Source organism: Lygodium microphyllum, chromosome 28, assembly GCF_053477565.2.
Source record: "Lygodium microphyllum isolate KBCC chromosome 28, Lygodium_microphyllum_v1.1.10, whole genome shotgun sequence".
In the NCBI taxonomy this organism is placed as follows: domain Eukaryota; kingdom Viridiplantae; phylum Streptophyta; class Polypodiopsida; order Schizaeales; family Lygodiaceae; genus Lygodium; species Lygodium microphyllum.
In genome coordinates this window covers 45,078,566-45,098,814 of record NC_141162.1, presented here as the reverse complement: position 1 = coordinate 45,098,814, position 20,249 = coordinate 45,078,566, and the positions used below count along the sequence as shown (strand labels likewise).

At 38.6% G+C, this 20,249-nt stretch overlaps 1 protein-coding gene across 1 annotated transcript; it reads right to left on the bottom strand.

Annotated features, from left to right (window-relative positions):
- Positions 1-5,713: 5,713 nt before the first annotated feature.
- LOC148011411 (pyrophosphate-energized vacuolar membrane proton pump 1-like) lies at positions 5,714-8,417 on the bottom strand. Its single transcript, XM_087670358.1, has 7 exons — positions 8,189-8,417; positions 7,937-8,080; positions 7,820-7,833; positions 7,488-7,583; positions 7,205-7,351; positions 7,095-7,131; positions 5,714-6,906 (listed from the first exon to the last, which is right to left on the bottom strand). The coding sequence occupies exons 1-7, from the start codon at positions 8,415-8,417 to the stop codon at positions 5,714-5,716; spliced, it is 1,860 nt and encodes a 619-aa protein (XP_087526484.1).
- Between the last annotated feature and the right edge of the window lie 11,832 nt (positions 8,418-20,249).

Below are 20,249 nucleotides of genomic sequence, written 5' to 3'. Positions count from 1 at the left end.
CATTGAGAATCAACAATGTGAAAGTGCGAAGACAATTCTTTTTGTGATTTCCTTTTCTACGCGAATGCTTTGTCGCCTAGGGCTAGCATCGAGCTTCCTTGTGCTACTAGTTCCTTTTATTTTTAAACAACCACAAACACTTTAAGATATGCAGCATTAAACAACAAAATTTAATGCAGTTCAATCACTCAACAACCACCTATCCCGTACCATTTAAAATTTTGTATACATTGATAAGTGTAAGACATGGTTTTTAATGTATTTTTCTTTATTTGAAAGTGATAAAAACTCATTCTAACAAAGAAATGGGACTGAAATAATATTAAGTCTCATGCTTCATCTCCATCATATATCCACACACATTAATCTTATTTTTTCCTACTTTTATGACACAAAAATCAATTTTTTTTCATTTTTGATAGTATTTTCTATTTACTTGACCAAATCCTGGAAAGTCATGTATGGTTCACGTGAGAATGGCTCGTATATTGGCGGGCCGTCGACCATTGCGTTTGTTCATATCTTCCATGGCGACCCCCTCCTCCCAAAAAATCTTAAGTTCATCAACTAATAGAGGGAGATAGATGTCCATATTCTTGACTTTGTAACACCCAAGCACGAGTAAGCTAAGGATCAGGTCAAAATCATATTGCAAAGGGATTACTCTCATCAAAAACCCAAAAACCGCATCTTTCCCCTTGAACTGCCTAATCTCGAGTTTTGCGTGTTTTACATAAAATAATTATACGACTAATTTTTTCATGATTCTTTCAACATGTGTGATCAATATAGAGGATTCGCAATCAAATCCAAGCATTGCTAACCATTTCAAACAAGAATTCATCATAAAACAAGAAATTCTCATTTTTTATCATAAAACCACTCATTATGACGTGCATTTTTTGATGTTGAGACCCATTGACGCTCTTCCATGGCCTCTGACAATCTATCCAACTCCAATTCATGCGTCTCTCCACTCCTGCATCATCATTTGACAAAAAACATCCATCTCAGCCCATGCCCCTCTTTTACATTCATCCATAAGAACATTTCATAAGAGAAGAGAGGAGATAGGAGAGAGAAATACTAAAATCAAATATTTTTGTTTAATGAGTAAAATTCAATAATCTCATCACTAGCAATGAAGATCCAAAAAATGGTGGAGCATGCTACCCTCATGATTCCTCAAATGATTGTTGTTCTCATATTTGAGATGCATTTGGACAACTAGCCTTGTGATGTAAAAATCTACCAACTAGCCAATGTGACACTTTCTAGCTTTTGGATCATGTAGCTACTTCTTAACACAAAACCGGGAGAGAATTAAATGAGGATCAAATGGACTTCGATCGAAAAATCAAGACTTGCATTTGGTTCGTGGCATTGAAGTCCATTTAGGAAAACTCTAGCTTATCGATTCACAACCATTTCATTTTCCATGAAAATTTGGTATTTTATAGCATCTTAGTCTCTCTTCCGCTTCAAAAATAGACTTTAAAATCTACTCTCATTGAAAACCATGGGATAGGGCAACTCAGCCCATTGAATCCCACGAATTGATGTGCACAAACAACAACAAGAAAAAGCATTAAGCTGCCACAAAAAATATACGCAACAAAGCACAAGAATAGCTCTCTCTCTACTGCCTAACAAAACCAAGACATGAAAATCCTAAAGGGATAGACACAACATAATCAGACACAAATCTAGAGTGAGTCGCTAACCAACTGTTGTAACACCGACTAGCTGAAAGAATCATCCAAGAGATCATTCTAGTGGTGGCATGAACTACCTACCTAACTAATGACGACTAGATCACGAACTTCTACTAGGCAAGGACTTCTATAGCCTGGTCATTAGATATTAACGCATATATCTTTTAAAATTTCTATACTCAAGCATGTAAAAACAAGAGAGCTAAGTGTAGAGTAACCCAAGGAGAATAGGGCATTGGCCGCAGGTCCTAACTCGGCACCCAAGAACTTACCAAAGCTTCTCACAAGGTGATACTTAATTTTTTTAAATTTCACTTCCTTTGGTTTCTTCTCCGACCTTCCTTATTCTTTATTTTGGCTAAATGCTACCCCTAGGAAGACAAGGCATTGCCCTTGGGTCTAACTCTCGAGGAACTTACTATATCTATATCCTCTACATCACATGCATTTAAGGCCTATTAATAAATATCCTTATCTATGAATTTTTCTAGAACAAAACATAACCCTTTTCTATTCAATCTGTAAATAACCCATTTATATTACACCCTTCTATAAGTAAAAAATGTATAAAAATAGTATTTTAAAATTACATTCTTTTTAATCCATGTAATGCACACATATATTCATGAATAACTTACTAACTTGTCCCCCAAGAACCTACCAAGTCTTTCCAAGGCAATAATCAATTGCTTTTATAATTTTTGTTCATTTCTTTTCTAGGTGAGAGGTTAGAACTCCTATTTACACACCTCTCTAATTTTATATGTAGATATATTCAAAACTTTCTCTTCTTTATACTTCAGCAAGCTTCTCTAACTGCCTCATACTAGCAAGGACACCTAGAATAGGTGCTTAGTAGGCTAGGAGAGTATGGTCACTACGACTACCTTCCAAAACAGGTCTTTAATGCCTCACAATGTCTTGACAAGAGGTAGACAAGTACTCGAATCTCCCCTAGATATACCTAACCCTAGGACTTCATGCCTTAATTTCCGGTCCCCACAAATGAAAATAAAAAAACCCCCACATACACATATAACATTTTCAGCTTTAGAAAAATACTCGAAAAGGCAACGACACCACTTTGAATGGCCACAAGAAGCTCCTGTGGAGCAAAGGGTTCATCCATGCACACTTCGTCAAACGTATCCAATGCAATCACTAAAATAGAAAACCATTAAATGCACCCGCACCAAATAGACACATGGCACTCTTGGCGTAAAGGACTATAATAGTTCAAAACCAACGAAATGGTCTTGAAGGAAAGTACATAAGCTTGATGAAACACATCTTAACAACCATTCTTCACAATAGAAGAATATGGGTGCTAAAACTTCAGTTGAGATCAATACAACAATGAGTATTGCTTTTGAAAACAAAAGGAAGGTGTTTAGAACTAATGAGGCAAAAACTTGAAGATGAAATGAAGGCTTGTATTAAACCAAGAGAAATTTTGTGAGTATACTTGATTTCCCTTTGTTTCAAATGTGCTAAAATCATGAATTTGTGTGTATATATATGCATACATACTTATCAATGTGTCTAGAGTTGGTATTGATAAGGTATTCATAGTATACAATATATCCTTTATTTCTAAAATTTGATTATGCACAAGGAACTTTCAATCGATCCAGGAAAAAAAGAGAATTCCCCATGGAATTCCCTAGTTGAAAATACATGTAAGTGGGGAAAGTAAAAACTAGGGAAAATTGGACATTTCCTAGTGAGAACAAGTAGGGAATCACATAAGACCTTTCCTACATAGGAAAATACAAAATTTTCTATGTAGGGAATAATTCCTATATAGGAAATATTTCATATATAGGAAAATTTTTCTAGAGGTGATTCCCTAGGTACTCTCACTAGGAAATCTCTCATTTTTCCTATTTTTTACATTCCCTACTTATATGTACTTTCAACTAGGGAATTCCGTGGAAATTCTCTTTTTTCCTTATCACTTTATCTACTTTGCCCTTCCTCTTAGACATGCTAAAATCAAACAAGAAATTGCACAATAAATTTTTAACTAGAAAATTATATAGAGAATGTCATCATTTCTAAGTAAGGATCAATAACATACATCTAATGATCAAAATAGATTAAACAAATTAAAACATCAACATCTACTTCTAGCAACCAAAAGAAAAATGAAAATAATTTTAAAGGAGCATAGAACTAAAAACTAGTTAAGCAACATGTGTGTCTTGATTGTTTTATCCCTTAAATCTCCAATATGTTGCAAAGTAATAAATGTTTGTCTACCCTCTTCTCTAAATTTCAACATGGGTGGCCGATAGATATCATCATATGATGGTATGCGTATCACTCCTATTGATAAGTGATCAAATATCATTAGTTAGTATAACCATTTCAAAAAATGACTCATTATCAACATAAGAAAGCTTGTAATACTTGATTCTTGGCTTGAAGAAGTGTTAAGGCAAGCAATCTCAATGTCTTCCTTTCTTGCATTGTCTCGTGTCATCTTTAGTAACTTGTTTGCCTATATATACATAGAGTTAACCAAAGTTCACGATAATACAAGATTATGAAAAATTTCAATAACACAAAAGAAAGTAATTAGATATTTTGTATCAATTTGGGTCACCAAATTTGTACAAGTTTTTTATCCTTAAAGTTGGTACTTGCATCTTGACTTGAAGAAAATTTATTGCAAGTAACCTCCTGATCTCCCTTTCTTACATTACCTCTTTTCCCACCTTTTGTTGTTCTTTAATCTATATTTATATATATACACACAATTACTCAAAGTTTAAAAATATAAATAACTATGAACATTTTAAATTAGACAAAGAGATTAATTAAAGCTAGTTAATCTCAAAATGAATCACCTAATAAAGCAAGATGTAAAATATGTACAAATTTTAATTTTCAAAGTTTAGTAGAAATAAAGACATATACGTGTATCGTGATTTGAAGAGACATTAGGGCCAATGACCTCCTTAGCTTTCATTGTTCCATTATCCCTTGTGCCATCATTTGTGATTTTGTTACCTTTATGTACACATAATAAACCAAAGTTTAGAAACATAAGAGACATTTGTAAAACATCAAAACACGCATTTGTAAAACATCAAAACTTCAAAACACGCATACCTTTTTTGCCCTGTTCTTTACACCATCTGATAGTAAATTGAGTAGGTGAAAACAAGGAATTCATTGTTCATACTTTTATGGGCTCACCAACTTCTCCTTCTGGTTTGAAGCATCTTACAGACTTCTTGTTGAACAGCGCGCGTGGGAGACAAGGAACGGAGGAAGAGAGAAGAGAAGAGAAACACGAGACACCGGAAGTGGAATCCCAGAAGTGCATCAAGTGAGCACACATTAGTTGCAACATCAGCTCCTTAGCTAGAATAGATAAAACATCAAGTAGAATAAACATAAGCTTGAACAGACGAATCAACTGAAAATAGACAAACAACAACTGGAAACAATGAAACATCAACTAGAACAACTCAACAGCTGGAATAATAATGAAACATCAGCTGAAACATATCAACAGCTGGAATAAGAATGAAATGAAATATCATCCCATCAGCTCGAAACATTTCTTATAAACAAAGCGTGGAATAATTTCAACGCATTAGCTATAATATAGATGAAATGATATGAAACGTAGCATGAAGAGCCAAAAATCAGCTGGAAGAAAGAAACATTTAGAATAATCAAATGATGAACAAAATACCGACAATCATTAGCAAGAGCTCATCAGTTTTCTTACTGCTGCTCAGAGCCCAAGCAAACATCTCAACAATCTGCTTTTGGGACTCTAGGAACATCTTTGTACGCCTGGCCTCCAGATCATCACGAAATCGCTCAGACTCTCTGCATCTGCAATTTCATCTCTTCTAATCTAAGAAAGTGCTCCCCCAAAGTGCTGTCAACTGGGGGCTGTTAATGCCGCAAGCTGGACTTTGAAGAAGTCCTATGGTTGAGGAATCTGTCCATCTTGAAAGCCTTCGCGGCCTCATAGTCTATACTCCGGCTGCGCTTCTTGTGGAGAGATGTGTAAGAAGTATCATGGTCATCCAGAGACCAGTTGCGATACCAGCATTATCACTTATGGGACCATATGCATCTATGGATAGACAGGTGGCAATGGTACAAAGAATTCCAAGAGCTGCAACTGTGATCCCGTACATGGCTGCTAGGGTATGGTTGACATAGATGGCAACAACAATAGCAAATATTGGAACAATTACAGACTTGTAGCCAAGTGCCAAACCAAATATGACATTGGTAGTAGCAGCTCCTGTCCTGCAAGAATCAGCAACATCCTGGACTGGTCTGTATGTATTACTGGTGAAATACTCTGTAACGTAGCCAATTACCAACCCTACCCAAAGCCCTACTCTAACGCAAAAAAATAGTTTCCAGTTTTGAACCATGTTTGCACCACTGTTAGGATCATATATGTAAAACGTGGATGGTAGTGCCAACAAACAAACAAAAGCTGCACCGAATGTCATTAAGATGGTGGATATCAGCAACTGTCTCTTCAGTGTAGATTCAATATCCCTTAGATTTGGGATCTCGAACACATCAGTTGTGAACAAGGTTGTGATGAGGCATGCCACAATGCCCATAGAGCTAATGAGTAGAGGGAAGCACATAGCAGTGAAGTCATGATTTGTGCCAAATGATGACATGGAAGCCACAACAAGAGCTGCGCAAGAAGCTTCAACAAAGGAGCCAAACAAATCTGAACCCATTCCAATAATATCTCCCACATTATCACCCACATTGTCAACAATGATCGCTGGATTTCGCGGATCGTCCTCTGGGATATTCCTTTCTACTTTTCCAACAAGATCTACTCCAACATCCATATTTTTGGTATAGATTCCACCTCCAACCCTTTCAAATAGAGCCACGAATGAGCATCCAAGCCCATAGCCAGTGATGGCCTCAAAAAGACCCTCCCAATCATCCTTGCAATAAAGCTGGAACAGTTTTATAGTGATGTATAAAACTCTGAGGCCATTAGCAGCAAGTAAGAAACCCATCACCGAACTTGATTGGAAGGCGATTTTGAATACTTTGCCTATCCCTTTTCTGGCTTCCAAAGTTGTGCGAGCATTCGCATATGTTGCGATCATCATGCCCAAAAATCCTGACATTATGGACGTCAAAGCTCCCAATATAAATGCAATTGTAGTGAAAATTGCTTAAAGAGAGCTAGGGCACATTCCTGCTTTGGATCGTATTTGCAAGGCTGGGGCTTAGTACTGAACCTTCGCACGAGAATATAGACCCTCATCAGCTGGAAAGAATATAACCGAAACAATGTATCATCAGCTGGAATATAGACGCTCATCAATGGAATAACGAACGAGGACGATCATAATAATGAACGAGGATGATCATCATGAAGCATGGCAATATCAGCTTTCTGGAACCATGTTCAACATGAAATTTAAAACCTCAACATTCTCGTGTGAAGGTTGTCATCTACCATGACAAACCCAGATGTAAGCAGCCCTGCTGTGCAGATTCTCTGGACTAGCATTCCCAGATCTTGCAGACAATCTTGGGAGATGTTCACTTTCACCCAGGTTGTCGTTTACCATGACAAACCCAGATGTAATCAGCCCTGCTGCAGATTCTCTGGACTAGCATTCCCAAATCTGCAAATTGTCGTCTACCATGACAAACCCAGATGTAATCAGCCCTGCTGCAGATTCTCTGGACTAGCATTCCTAGATCTTGCAGACAATCTTGGGAGATGTTCGGTGAAAGATGACAAACCCAGATGTAATCAGCCCTGCTGCAGATTCTCTGGACTAGCATTCCTAGATCTTGCAGACAATCTTGGGAGATGTTCACTTTCAACCAGGTTGTCATCTACCATGACAAAACCAGATGTAATCAGCCCTGCTGTAGATTCTCTGGACTAGCATTCCCAGATCTTGCAGACAATCTTGGGAGATGTTCACTTTCACCCAAATATATCGCCACCACTACTGAATCAGAAGATGAGATGGCATCAACCCAACGTTGAGCAAGAAAATTTGCAATATCAGCAAATAAGTAACATCTTGACATTGGGCCTCAATCCCCTTCACCACACAAATCAGTACCATCGAAGTTGTCCCTGTGTGATAGAGTATCAACTTCCACAAATCTTGACGTTGGGCCTCCTACTCACGAAGTCTCTAGGATCATGTCACAACCCCCTTCACCACACAAATCAGTACCATTGAAGTTGTCCCTGTGTGGCAGAGTATCAACTTCCACAAATCTACTTGCAAGTTGCTGCTGAAAGGGACCATCACCTCCAATAGGATTTGACATGGTTTCCTCACCAGATCTAGTGAAGCCAATAGAAGAAGTATCCTGACCTGATGAATGTTGGAAAAAGAGCCTATTCATAGACAGGATTTGACCTGGTTAAGAACACCGCTATCCAGAACAGCCTTTACACCAGCTTCAATTCCACATGCAAAAACTCCCAATAGCAGTAGCAGACTGTACCAACAATGGTGTCTTTGTGTCGCTGGCTAGTATCTCCACCACTCGAGGTACAGCCCCTAGCTTGATGTACGAAAGTTTCTTGGTCTTGTTGCCAATAATCTGGTTCTTGACATCCTGAAGAGCCTTGAGTCTGGCAGTCGTGTCAAGCGAGCTAAGATTCTCCACGAGGTCCTCCAGTTTGCTCCATTCTGTGGAAGCCGCCATCTCCACTCACGAAGGAAAGGCCCTATAGAGCTGGCTATCACAGGCGGAAGAGGACAGAGGCCTTTTCTCAGCTTTGTACATAAGAAGAAGGGTGATCGTCGAATGCAAAGCTAGCTAGACTCTCAAACAATAAGATTTACCAAACACATATGCTAGTGTTGAGTTTGCCCAAAAGATAGGAATCCAATAGATTGAACTATCATACCAAGTCAAATTGATTTAGCTTACCACTACATGCAAATAGGATATCAAAACCCTCAACTTACATTCTTCATTTTCAATGTTTTAGCAAGTTTTTTAGATAGGCGGATGAAACATATAGATCCATCAAGCTCAAACTTCAACCAATCTAACCTTTTATTGGGCTTGCTACAACCAAAGTAGCAAGAGGTGCAGCTAATGTAAGAGCACCAAAGTAGTAATAGATGTACCTTCTATGGATTTCCTTCATAAGAATACATACCTTGTGGTGGCAGTCCAGGGTTTGATGTGCTTCACCTCCTCCAAGCACATTGTTGGCATTGCCCGTGTCTAGAAGAGCTCCTACCATGACCACTCTTACTCCATAGGCAAAAGCTGCTAGATAGAACAAGCCTCTCAGTAGTGAGGTTTCAAGTGGGCATAGGATTCATCTAAAAGATTAGACAAAGATTCACAAGAAATAAGCCTTGATTTGCTCAAATACTAGCTAAACATTGATAATATTATTAGAAATGATGATGTTGATGAAAACTGTCCTACAAGCAAGCCATATTTCACAAGAAGTTAGATTGGTCCTAGCTATTGAATATCTAAGGTGAACTCAAGTACTAATCCATAGATGGTCTCAAGAGAAGTCAAGAATCCACTCCTTCAAATCCAATATGCCCAATGATTCTTATTAATTCATTAAGCTCCAAGAAGTCGATACAAAAGGGATCATTTTTTACTTTACTTCTACAGATTCTGTGCATCATGGAATTTAGCGTGAAGTCTACTAAATACATCTCCTACTTCTTCCACATGTCACCGTGAGCTTGTAGTCCTTATCTTACCCATTGCTGCTAGTAATGTTTGCACTGATAACTGTACTCCCAAACATGTCTATCCACATGCTTTTTGATAGGGCCTATGATAGGGGGTGCTTCAAAGGAGAAAGGCATGCACTATGTTCTTAATTGCTGTCCTAGAAAATTTTTTGATAGTGATTGTGCCTCAAAATTAAGATTTCTGTTGGTGAAAATTTGTACCTGGGCAATGTAGGGATCAATAATTTCAAATGATATGTTGTTGCTCCCTCAGCGATAACCTATTTGAATAGTTAAAATTAGCACCATGTAAAGTTGCAGCTTGCAATCCTTCACATGATGGCTGCAAATTTTGGAGTTAGTATACTAATAGCATTATAAAGAAACCAAATTCATTGTTTATACACTCATAAATACAAAGCTTTTAGTTGGTTACACCTTAACACCACCTAATACTACAAAATAAAAAAAAAGCCTAGCAAACATGTAGCCAACACCACCTAATACTACAAAATCATAGAAAAGCCTAGCCAACAAAGCCAACAAACATGTAGCCTCTAATGAAATCCATGCCATGGTGCTTGATGTTGCTAGTCCTTGAAATATTAGCACACATTTTGAACATTGAGAGTGAGAAAACCTGACCATCAACGTACTCTTGGCTAGTGTTGTCCCTTTTAAGAGATGATGATGTAATATAGATTTACCTTCAGATCACAACTACTAGCTGTTGCAGCAACTAGTCCAGCTCCAGCTGATCTCACATTGTGATATTGATGCTGATGATGGTAGGACAATGATGCAGGGTTATTCATGATACTTGGATTCTGCATGTGTTTCCCTACTATTGATGTAGCTGGCAAAGCTCCCTGATGTAAATAATTAACAGATAAACTATTTGTCACATCTTGCATAGAGCTCTAGTTTGAATTGATCTGGTTTTGACAGGCCAGTCTGTGATCACTAGGAGCACTAATATTCATCAATGGATTCAGAGGATTATGCATCTTGATTTGATGTTGATCAAGCACTGGAGGCCAGTTTAATGGTACTTACACATCTTGATATTCTTGTTTGACTACAGGGTTGATCATATGTAAAACATGCATGACAACCACCAATGTCAGGTCTTGTAATATTGTGCTTGCAAGAAAATGCAAGATGATGATGTAATATAGATGTACCTTCAAATCACAACAAGTTGCTGCAGCAGCTAGTCCAGCTCCAGCTGATCTCACATTGTGATGTTGATGCTAATGATGGTAGGACAATGATGCAGGGTTATTCATGATGCATGGTTGAGAAGATAAGTTGGCTCCAGAGGCCTTCAGAACCAGCGGCTCCAACCAAACCTGCATTCAGGCTCCTGTTTACTGACTCCAAATCCATCACTTTTGCTGAGTTATCAACTTGAAGATGTCTAGCAGCAGAAGATACCCAATTGAAGTTATCCTGCAAATTCTGTAGATCATCATCACCAATCATGCCTCTTGATCCACCCATGTTGTTGAGCTGCAGCACATGCTTGACCAGTGTTGCATGGGCTTGATCCGCTAAGTAGCATGGATGTCCATGGTCAATTTAAGAACATGTTAATCATACCACCTGACCCTGCAATATCAGCTTGATTCACTTGATTCATGATATGGCCGGACTTATCAGATGGATCAGAATCCTTTGTAGCCATGTTGGCCTTGATCTCGAGGAGGTTGTTGTTGTTCAGGATATCTTGACCGAATTCGCCATGATTATCGCCTGAAGTGACCGAATTCTTCATGATCTCTCTATTCCTGCAGCCCACAGTCGCTTCTTCTAAGCAGCTCTAAAAAATCTTGACTATTATAACAAGCTCTCTCCACAAGTAGCTACCAATATTCTGATTGCTAGCTACAACTCTAGACCTTTTCCAAGCATGCAAACATAGTTCACATGGCAAGTAACATGGGCCAAATGATTTTCAGAATCAAGGGCCTTGCTAAAAAAAACTGACAACTGTCAACAGAGCCACTATGATGGATATAGGTAAGTTAGCAAGTTGAGAAGCTTCCACCACATTTGGCATTATGATTCCAAGAAACAAGACACTGCCATACTTGATAACAGTAGCAATTTCAGCTTAGCTAGGCAAGACCCATTTGTCATAACAGGAACTCCATATTTGTGTAATTTCAGCTCAGCTAGGCAAGACCCATTTGTCACATCCCAAATAACAACAGCTAGCTGATGCCCAGACTAAAACAACAAAAAACCACCCAGCTTAGTGCCAGGAAACCTCCAGCCCTATTGCTCTCTACATAACTTTTCAACTAACTGTTGGTGGACGACTGAAATCACAGTCATTTTGAAGATGATATATACCTCTCTAGCAGCAATAATTTTACCTCCATGAGGTTTTGGAAATGCAAATACCTATTTGGTTATTGGTGACACAATTAGCATGAAGGTAAATAGTAAAAAGTTACCGAAACAGCAAACAAGCACAGTACCTTCGAGGCATATGCCTGTGCTCGATTCCCAGAGGTAGCCCTTGTTGCACAAACAGACCTTGGTGAGGCCAATTGTAGAGTCAGGCAAGCATGTGGAGTTTCCACCACATTGGCTATCAAACGAGCAAGGGGGCTATCTGCAGCACGCTCACCTGATCATGATTCATGTTACGTAGCTGCTGTTGCCGATCATACTCCTCAAAGTCATCAAGAAATTGATCCCAGGACTGCGGAACCGACGTTGAGGACAGTATGCTTGCTTCATCAATACCGTGGCATGTATGCATGCAGTCATGCATCAGTTGGAACTTATCATCCTTATCGGTTTTCAATGTATGCACTACAGACATACTGTCATCATGTCGATCACCTGTGTCTGTGGTGCCATTGGATTTTTCTGCTATTAATTCAAATAGTGGTTCTTGTTGCTCTGCATGGCACCAGGGGAATATATTTCTGCTACCAATTTCTGCAAACTGAGAGGGACAATGGGTACTCATGCAGGTACCACCTACATTCATAAACATATTATATTGCAGATAATCATCAGCTAGTAGTGGATCGACTCTACTCACCGGTGAATGCTCAGTACATATACCATTCTTGGTTTGTGCGTCCAGCACCTGCTGTGCTGCTCATATTTGTCGAATTTGTCGAGAATCTGGCCCCAGTACCCTTGAGGAACATCGGTACTTGCATTCATCTGTGCATTATCCATTAATGGCAGAGTCATGCCGTGTATAAATTTCAGATCAATATTATATTTGCTTGTCTGCAAGGTATTCTGCACGGACACCTGATCCTGTTCATAAGTCATGCGCAGCAATAGCTGTTGTTGTTGCTCGTACTCCTCAAAGTCGTCCAGAATGTGATCCCACGGCTGATAATTAATAGACATCAACGACGACGGTACTGCAGCATCATCGTGACTTGCGATGTTCATGTGGTCAATGTGCATCTGGCACTGATCATCCTCAATGTCATCCAGAATCTGATTCCAATTCGTAGTATTCTGATCAGTACACAAATTAGAACCTGCTGGATCTAGGTCCTGTGGTGGATATATGGGGCTCATTCGACTAGAACTGGAAGCCAAAGTGCCAAGAGCTCGGCTAGGAGCCACGGACCCAATTGACCAGATCATGTATCCAATATCTTGGCATACTGATGCTGATGATGGCTCTGAGGGGGCTCCAAATTAGGTGGAGTTACATGACTTTGAACAGGGGACTCTATTCGATGGGGATGAGAGGGAAAGTCTGTGCTTCCAGGGACATTGAACAGGAGCATGCTATTGTTCTGACTCTCCTGAGATTCATCCTGCACAATGTGTGTGGAAACTAGCTGGGCTGCTTCTTGTGCATTGGCCGTTTGGCCTTTGTCCGATAAGCAGGCTAGGGGTTTGTTCCCAGGTCTGCAGGTGAGGGTCTGGTTCTGTGCGCTGCAGGCCGTTAGGGCTTCGTACGTGAACGAGGACCTGTGGCCGTCCATGAAGATGGCATGGCATGCAACCGCCTGATCAGCCCTGAAATCCCTCCAAGGAGCCCTGAATCCCCAGCCTCCTACTTATACTCGTGCTTTCACAGATGGTGTCTGCACGGAATATAGCATATCTGCTCGGGGCAACGATTTCTTCTTTGTCTTCTTCTTTGACTGATCTTGGTGCTATATGATGATTCAGTGATCTTCTGTTGAGTCTCTTGGTGTTATAGAGATCGACTGGAGAGAGTGTTGCCTTCTCCTGCGTGCACAAAGTTCTCGACGTCATTGTTGGAGGCATTAGATGGTGGTTTCTTGCACCGGCCATCGGCCAGCCCCAATATTGGTTGATCAATGTGCCACTCACTCACTCTGCATTACCTTATTAGACGCCCTATTTATTGGACTTGTGGACTTGTGACAAGGATCAACCAATATGCCAATTTCAATGATGATGGAACCTTTGAGCTTGCTCCTAATATCAACATACATTACACTACACTTATGACGTATGCACCATTTCAATTGTACAATGTATTGTGTTCTTGCTCTTGAGAATCGAATGTGTGCATGTTGGCATTCAAAATTTGTGCTTTGCATCTACATGTGAGCATCTTGGTAAACCATAGCCATAGATCCTATTGCTTGCCTTGTGTCTAACTGTGTGTGTATTATAACAAATGTATTCTCAACATTTTATGATGACATTTACATTGAATGTCTTTTTCTCTTTTAGATGGGTCTTTTCCATTGTAATTCATGGTGGTGTTGATTCATCCAACAAGGAAATTACCTATTGTACTATCTCCAAAAGGCATGTTAAGTTGAGACATCTAGCAATTTGATAGGTGTATGTTAGGTTGATATCTCTAGCAATTTGCTAGGTAGGACCATATCAGTAATTTAACTCCAAGAGGGGCATCGGCTTTCATGAAAATGAAAAACTCAAAATGCATTATGTAAGAAAAGACAATGATAGAAATGCACTATGTAACCAAAGACAATGATACACATATAACACCCACTAGATTTATAGAGAATGCAAGTGTAATCAAATCAATGTTTGCCTAAAAGAATAGATACTGAACCTTTCTTCTTCTTACACCTTGCTTGAGGAGCTATGGAAACTATTTAGAAGATTGCCCAATGGATCAACTTTTCTTTAATGATTAATTGACTTAATAGCATTCCTTGCATTCTTTGCACGAAAGGAATGCTAGGCCACTTTGCGATATCTTCCACTATTGCATGACATTGCCATGAAGGACATTGTAAGGGAAGCAAAGTTGCTATGCTACAACTTCTCTTCCTTTTTTCTTTTATTGCTCTCTCCATCCTTTTCTTTCTTTTCTCTCTTATGTTGTGATGCCCCTACACAAACACAGCGTGAAAAATCCTAAAGTGTAACATCATCCGTCTTTCTTATTAATCTAGAGAGCAAATGCAATATTAGTTATTAGTGTCAATATCCATAGTATAGATTATTCAAACTTATGAGATTTTTAGACACACACACACACACGCACACACACACACACACACACACACACACACACACACACTCTCTCTCTCTCTCTCTCTCTCTCTCTCTCTCTACATACATACATATGTGTATGTAAATATATATAGGCAGACCTGCTATACTGACACCCACATGCCTACTATTTAGGGCGTTAGTAGTGGCGCGCGAAGGAGCACCAAAAAATTGCAGCAGTAGTAGTGGCACGTGAAGGAGCAGCAGAGGAGGTTGCGGCAGCTCTTCTGGAGGACTGTGCAGATCTGGATGCAGGGGCTCTTGTCCTTGCAGGAGAGGATGGGGGACAACAACATATGATGAGAGCCTAGAATCTGCCTTCAATCATCACCACTAGTTTCCAAGGCTCCATTTCCATTAGGAGCTGATGCAACATAACCAGAATAAAAACTGTTATTGCTTCTCTGTTCTCAGTGTTTTTGTTCGCGTGTGTTTCTCTCTTTGACGTATTCTCATCAATTTAATTAAAATTGTACCTTTCATAATGATAGTGATAATTCTAAGTTGAAGCATGTTTCAACTCCTAACAAACCAACCAAGGTATGAATGGACTTGGAATAGTGCTACAATGTCACTTGGATGTACTAGGTTAAGGACATAAAGAGCCAAAGGTAACTTGTGAACCCATATCAAGGAGCCCTAACTTAGTTGGCTAAGGTGGGTGTATGTGTTTGAACTGGTCAAAGGATCGATTCCTCCCAATTGTTGTGTGGCTCTATAGCACTTACTATCCCTGAGTAGAACATATTGGGAATGTCTTCTAGATACAATGATTGAATCCTTGTTCCCAACTTATGAAGATTTCTTGTTTGAATTAGTGTGTCCATTTTCACATCGTATCTACGTAATGGATGGGTGTTTTTAAAGCTATGGCTAATATGGTTGTAGTAATTAAGGCAAGCTTTTATAATGTGGGTTACAACAAGGCTAAAGATCTATGGTGAGAATCTACTCCTAATTGCAAACTTGAACATGCTAATATAAACATAGTCTTGGTTCTACACCTTATATGCTTTGGATGAGAAACCATCAATTGTTGTAGTGTTTTAATTGCTTAGTCAAATGGTTGAAATTTTTGGGGCATCCTATTGATCTTAGTAGAAGAAAATATACTCTTTAATTAAGGATGATGTTGCTCGCCTTTGACTACCCTAATGATCATAAGCTTCCAATGAGCTCTAATTTTATTGTACAAGTTCTTAAAATGCAAGGATAGTATGTTATATACTCTAGCTACCTAAAAAAGCTTAGGATCTTCTAGTAAGCATACAAATGAAGCCAAAAGTGTTTGACATTTGGATTCATGCTCTAGAATGGTTAAGCCAACAACTTTTTCTCAAAGTGATGGGTTCACAAGATTTTTTTATAATCTGTTTCCATATGGCTTTGGGGAACATCACCTGAAGACCCTTGAGGGCATCACACAGAGAGAGAGAGAGAGAGAGAGAGAGAGAGAGAGAGAGAGAGAGAGAGAGAGAGAGAGAGAGAGAGAGAGAGAGAGAGAGAGAGAGAGAGAGTGTGTGTGTGTGTGTGTGTGGTTGTGGGGGGTACCAAACTAGTAGGGAGAGGGGGAGGGTAATAAAAGCACCCAAGTGATGCCACATTGGCAATCGAATAGAAAGTGCTATTTTTCCAAGATTTTTCAATAGTTTTTTAGGTTTGGGAGGCATCTAATGAATGACACATAGACATGGGTTTTCCTTTGGTATCATCTTCAATTATAAAGTGGTATACATATATCCAAGACTCTAATGAAGGGAAACTATATTATGCACTTTTGTCACAAATATACAAATGCATTTTTATTGGTTTTTCAAAATTGCTCTCATGTTGTGCCTTACAATTCTTTGATGCAATATGATTGATTGATTACAGATTGTTGATAATCCAAGCTTATAGTGTCATCCTTACATTCATTTAGAGAATTGCTCTATCACAATGACTACAAACCAAGCCATCACAATGGATTGTTGAACTATGTTGCTTTGTATTTTGTATTTTTCCTTTTTATGGTTGCAATAGTCATACAGTGTAACTCCTCCTTTCTAGGGACCTCTAAAAGTTAGTCCATAAGGGGCGTTACTAGGAGATCCCATGGTTTTTGAGTAATCTAGAGTATACAACATATGTGTCTTGCTATTTTAAGAACTACTAAAGGAAGATTATGGCTCATTGGACACTTGTTTTCACTATGGCAGTCAAAGGCAAGCACCATCTTTCTCATTTAAAGAAGTTATACAAATATCAACATTCTTTTCTAACAAGAGTAATAGGATATCTCAAAAAAATTGGACCATTTAAACCATCTAGGTCATTAGTCCAAACACTATAACCATTCAAAATCTTGATGGTTTCTCATCCAAGGGTCATAGTGCTAGACCAAGATTATGTTTACATTGACATGTCCAAGCTTGCAAGGATGAGTATTTTACTATTGTTCTTATAACCATGATTTGTAGAAAATTTTATTTAAGGCATGCATGAAGATCTATTAGGTTTTTAATCCAAACATTGCCATGTATGCCATAATACAATATTCTATGTCTACATGAAATATCAAAACATAGGCATTGAATGGTTATATCACTGAAAAAAGTTAGAGAAAAGAGAGTAATGTTGCACAAAATAGGTATGTAACTACTTGGTTTGAGGCCTCATTTTTCTACAACATGGTGGTCATTTCAAACATTTAGTGCTAGGATAAACCTCGAGGAAGTTACTATATGTATATCCTCTACATCACATGCATTCATGGCCTATTTATAAATATCCTAATCTATGAATTTTTCTTGAACAAAACATAACCCTTTTCTATTCAATTTGTAAATAACCCCTTTATATTATAGCCTTCTATATATAAAAAATGTATAAAAATGTTATTTTAAAAATACCTTATTTTGAACCCATGTGATGCACACATATATTCACGAGTAACTTACTCGAGGGATAAATAAGCCCATGACTATATTTAGATATGGCCTTGTGACTAAAACTAAAGAGGCTTGCATGTGTGTGTGTCTATCATGTGCACATGTAAGCATGTACACTTGTGTTTCTGTGTGTATGTGTGCACATGTAAATGTAGGCACGTGTGTATGCAACATGTTCATATGTGTCTAGGGGGGTTAGAAAATCTAGGATCACCTTCATATGGCTACTTCCTATTTCATTAATTTTGATTTGTGTTTACGAGCTAGATCAAAGCTTGAATTTCTTATAATCTCCCATATAGAGATTTTTGAGAGAAGGTAGGAAATTCTCTATGTACTTATAGTTTCCTACTATTACAATTAGAAAATGGCACTCTTTCAAAATTCTGTTATATAGGGAATTTAGAGATAACATAGGAAATCTTCATAGTGACCTATGATTCCCTACAAGGAGAAGTAGGGAATAACATTCATGTGTACTCTTACATAGAGAATTTTAAAAGAATGTAGGAAATAGTCTATATTGACCTTTAATTCCCTACTATTAGATGTGGGAAATGTGATTTCCTAGTTGTACATAGGGAATACATGCGTACACACATAGGAAATATTGCAACATTTCCTACATTTCACAAGATTTCCTATATAGGGATTGATTAAAAGTCCCTTGTGTGTAAGACTGGAATATAATGTAGCGGCTTCTTGTAATCGGAGCTGTTGTTCCATCTTGTCTCACGATCAACACCATCGGACATCATAGCTAAAACGGAATAAGATATAGGCTTAAAGACACGTCCCAGTCGGTCCTTCAGTCCTTTTTAAATACCGACGTTGTGACTCCATTACCATTGTATCAGCATTATTTTTCAGCCAATGTAGTATTCTTCCTTCATCTTCCTTTTCAACTTCTTCTCAATCTCTCCTTCTCTCTATGTTCATGTTTCTCTTCTATTGTGCACTCTGACATGGTATCATGGCCTAATTGATGACACAATCTAGAGATTTCTTATAGAACAACAAGTTTTCATCGGAAGAGAAGTAGCCCAAATCTTCAAAATGCACATATTTAGCCTACATTTTTTTTGCATTTATAGCCCATACAGGTGGTGCATTACCCCATTTGAGCTTCATAACAGCTAGGCAATACTCTCTAGGTCCTACATGATAGCATTCGTCCATGAAGTGGCATGAATTTCTACGTTTTTTAGGTGAGCACATCTTGTGCATGATAATAACTTGGTACAAGTGACAACTTCCAAGTTGTATAGCTAATAGATTTTTCGGGACAAATGATGCATCTATAGTCTCTGTTAGTTGATTACCTTCTATGATTTCCATTGTATCCATCAAAATGCAGATTTCTAGGTGATTATAAGATCGATCATATCTTACTAGTTTATGAGCTTCGATGACTCCGAGGAGGATCTTCTTTTTAGATACTCTTTTGAGCAGAGACGAGATTATCATGCATCCATCCCCCTTCTATTCATCTTTCACCGAAGGCTTCATCCTCAATGAAGATATTGTCCTTGATATCCTTGTTGTAGGTGCTTAAATTATCCTCATCACCTAAAGAACACAAACTAGGTGGTTTAAACTATTTGTTTTGCTCATGTAAGGTGGAGTGTATACTTGACATCTTTGATCATTTGGCTCTTGTTTCACATTCCATCCCTCGTCCTAAGGAGGATCTAGCAAATAGAACTTCTATGGACCATGCAGCCTTGTGGGATCAACTTAACTCTCAAGCCCAATCCTTTCTCTTTTATGAGTTCACAAGATTCTGTCCTTCTACATTTTCACATATGCTGAGGATTGCACCAGAAGTGTGGAAGTAGCTTGCATATTTACATCAACATAAGATGTTTGTCTGCAAGATTTCCCTTGAGAAAAAGTTTTAAATACTTAGTCTTGATGATTCCTCCTCTATAAATGAGCATATCACAAAGATGGAGGACATGAGAGGTGAGCTTGCCTCTCTTAGTCAGATGATATCCTTTGAACACATGGCTATGATCCTTTTGACTTAGTTGCCATCTCCTTGTTTTGATGTTTTCTACACTAGCCTTATCACATCAAGAACGTAGGAGATACTCTTAAGCGAGAAGCTTTTACTACTTGACTTGGAGCATGACAGCAGGCAACTTTGAGAGGTTGGGGCTAGTGGTTCTAGCTCAACCAAGCCATTTACTACAAGTACAAGTGGAGAAAAGAAAAAGAAGGCACATGCCAAGGACAAGAAGGAAGATGAGAAGAATGATGAGAAGAAGAAGAAGAGGCCCAAGTATGCACAAGTGTAGAAAAGATAAAGAAGGCAAGGACAAGAAGGAAGATGACAAGAATGATGGGAGGAAGAAAAAGAAGCCCAAGTATGCACATTGTGGGAAGGATACTCA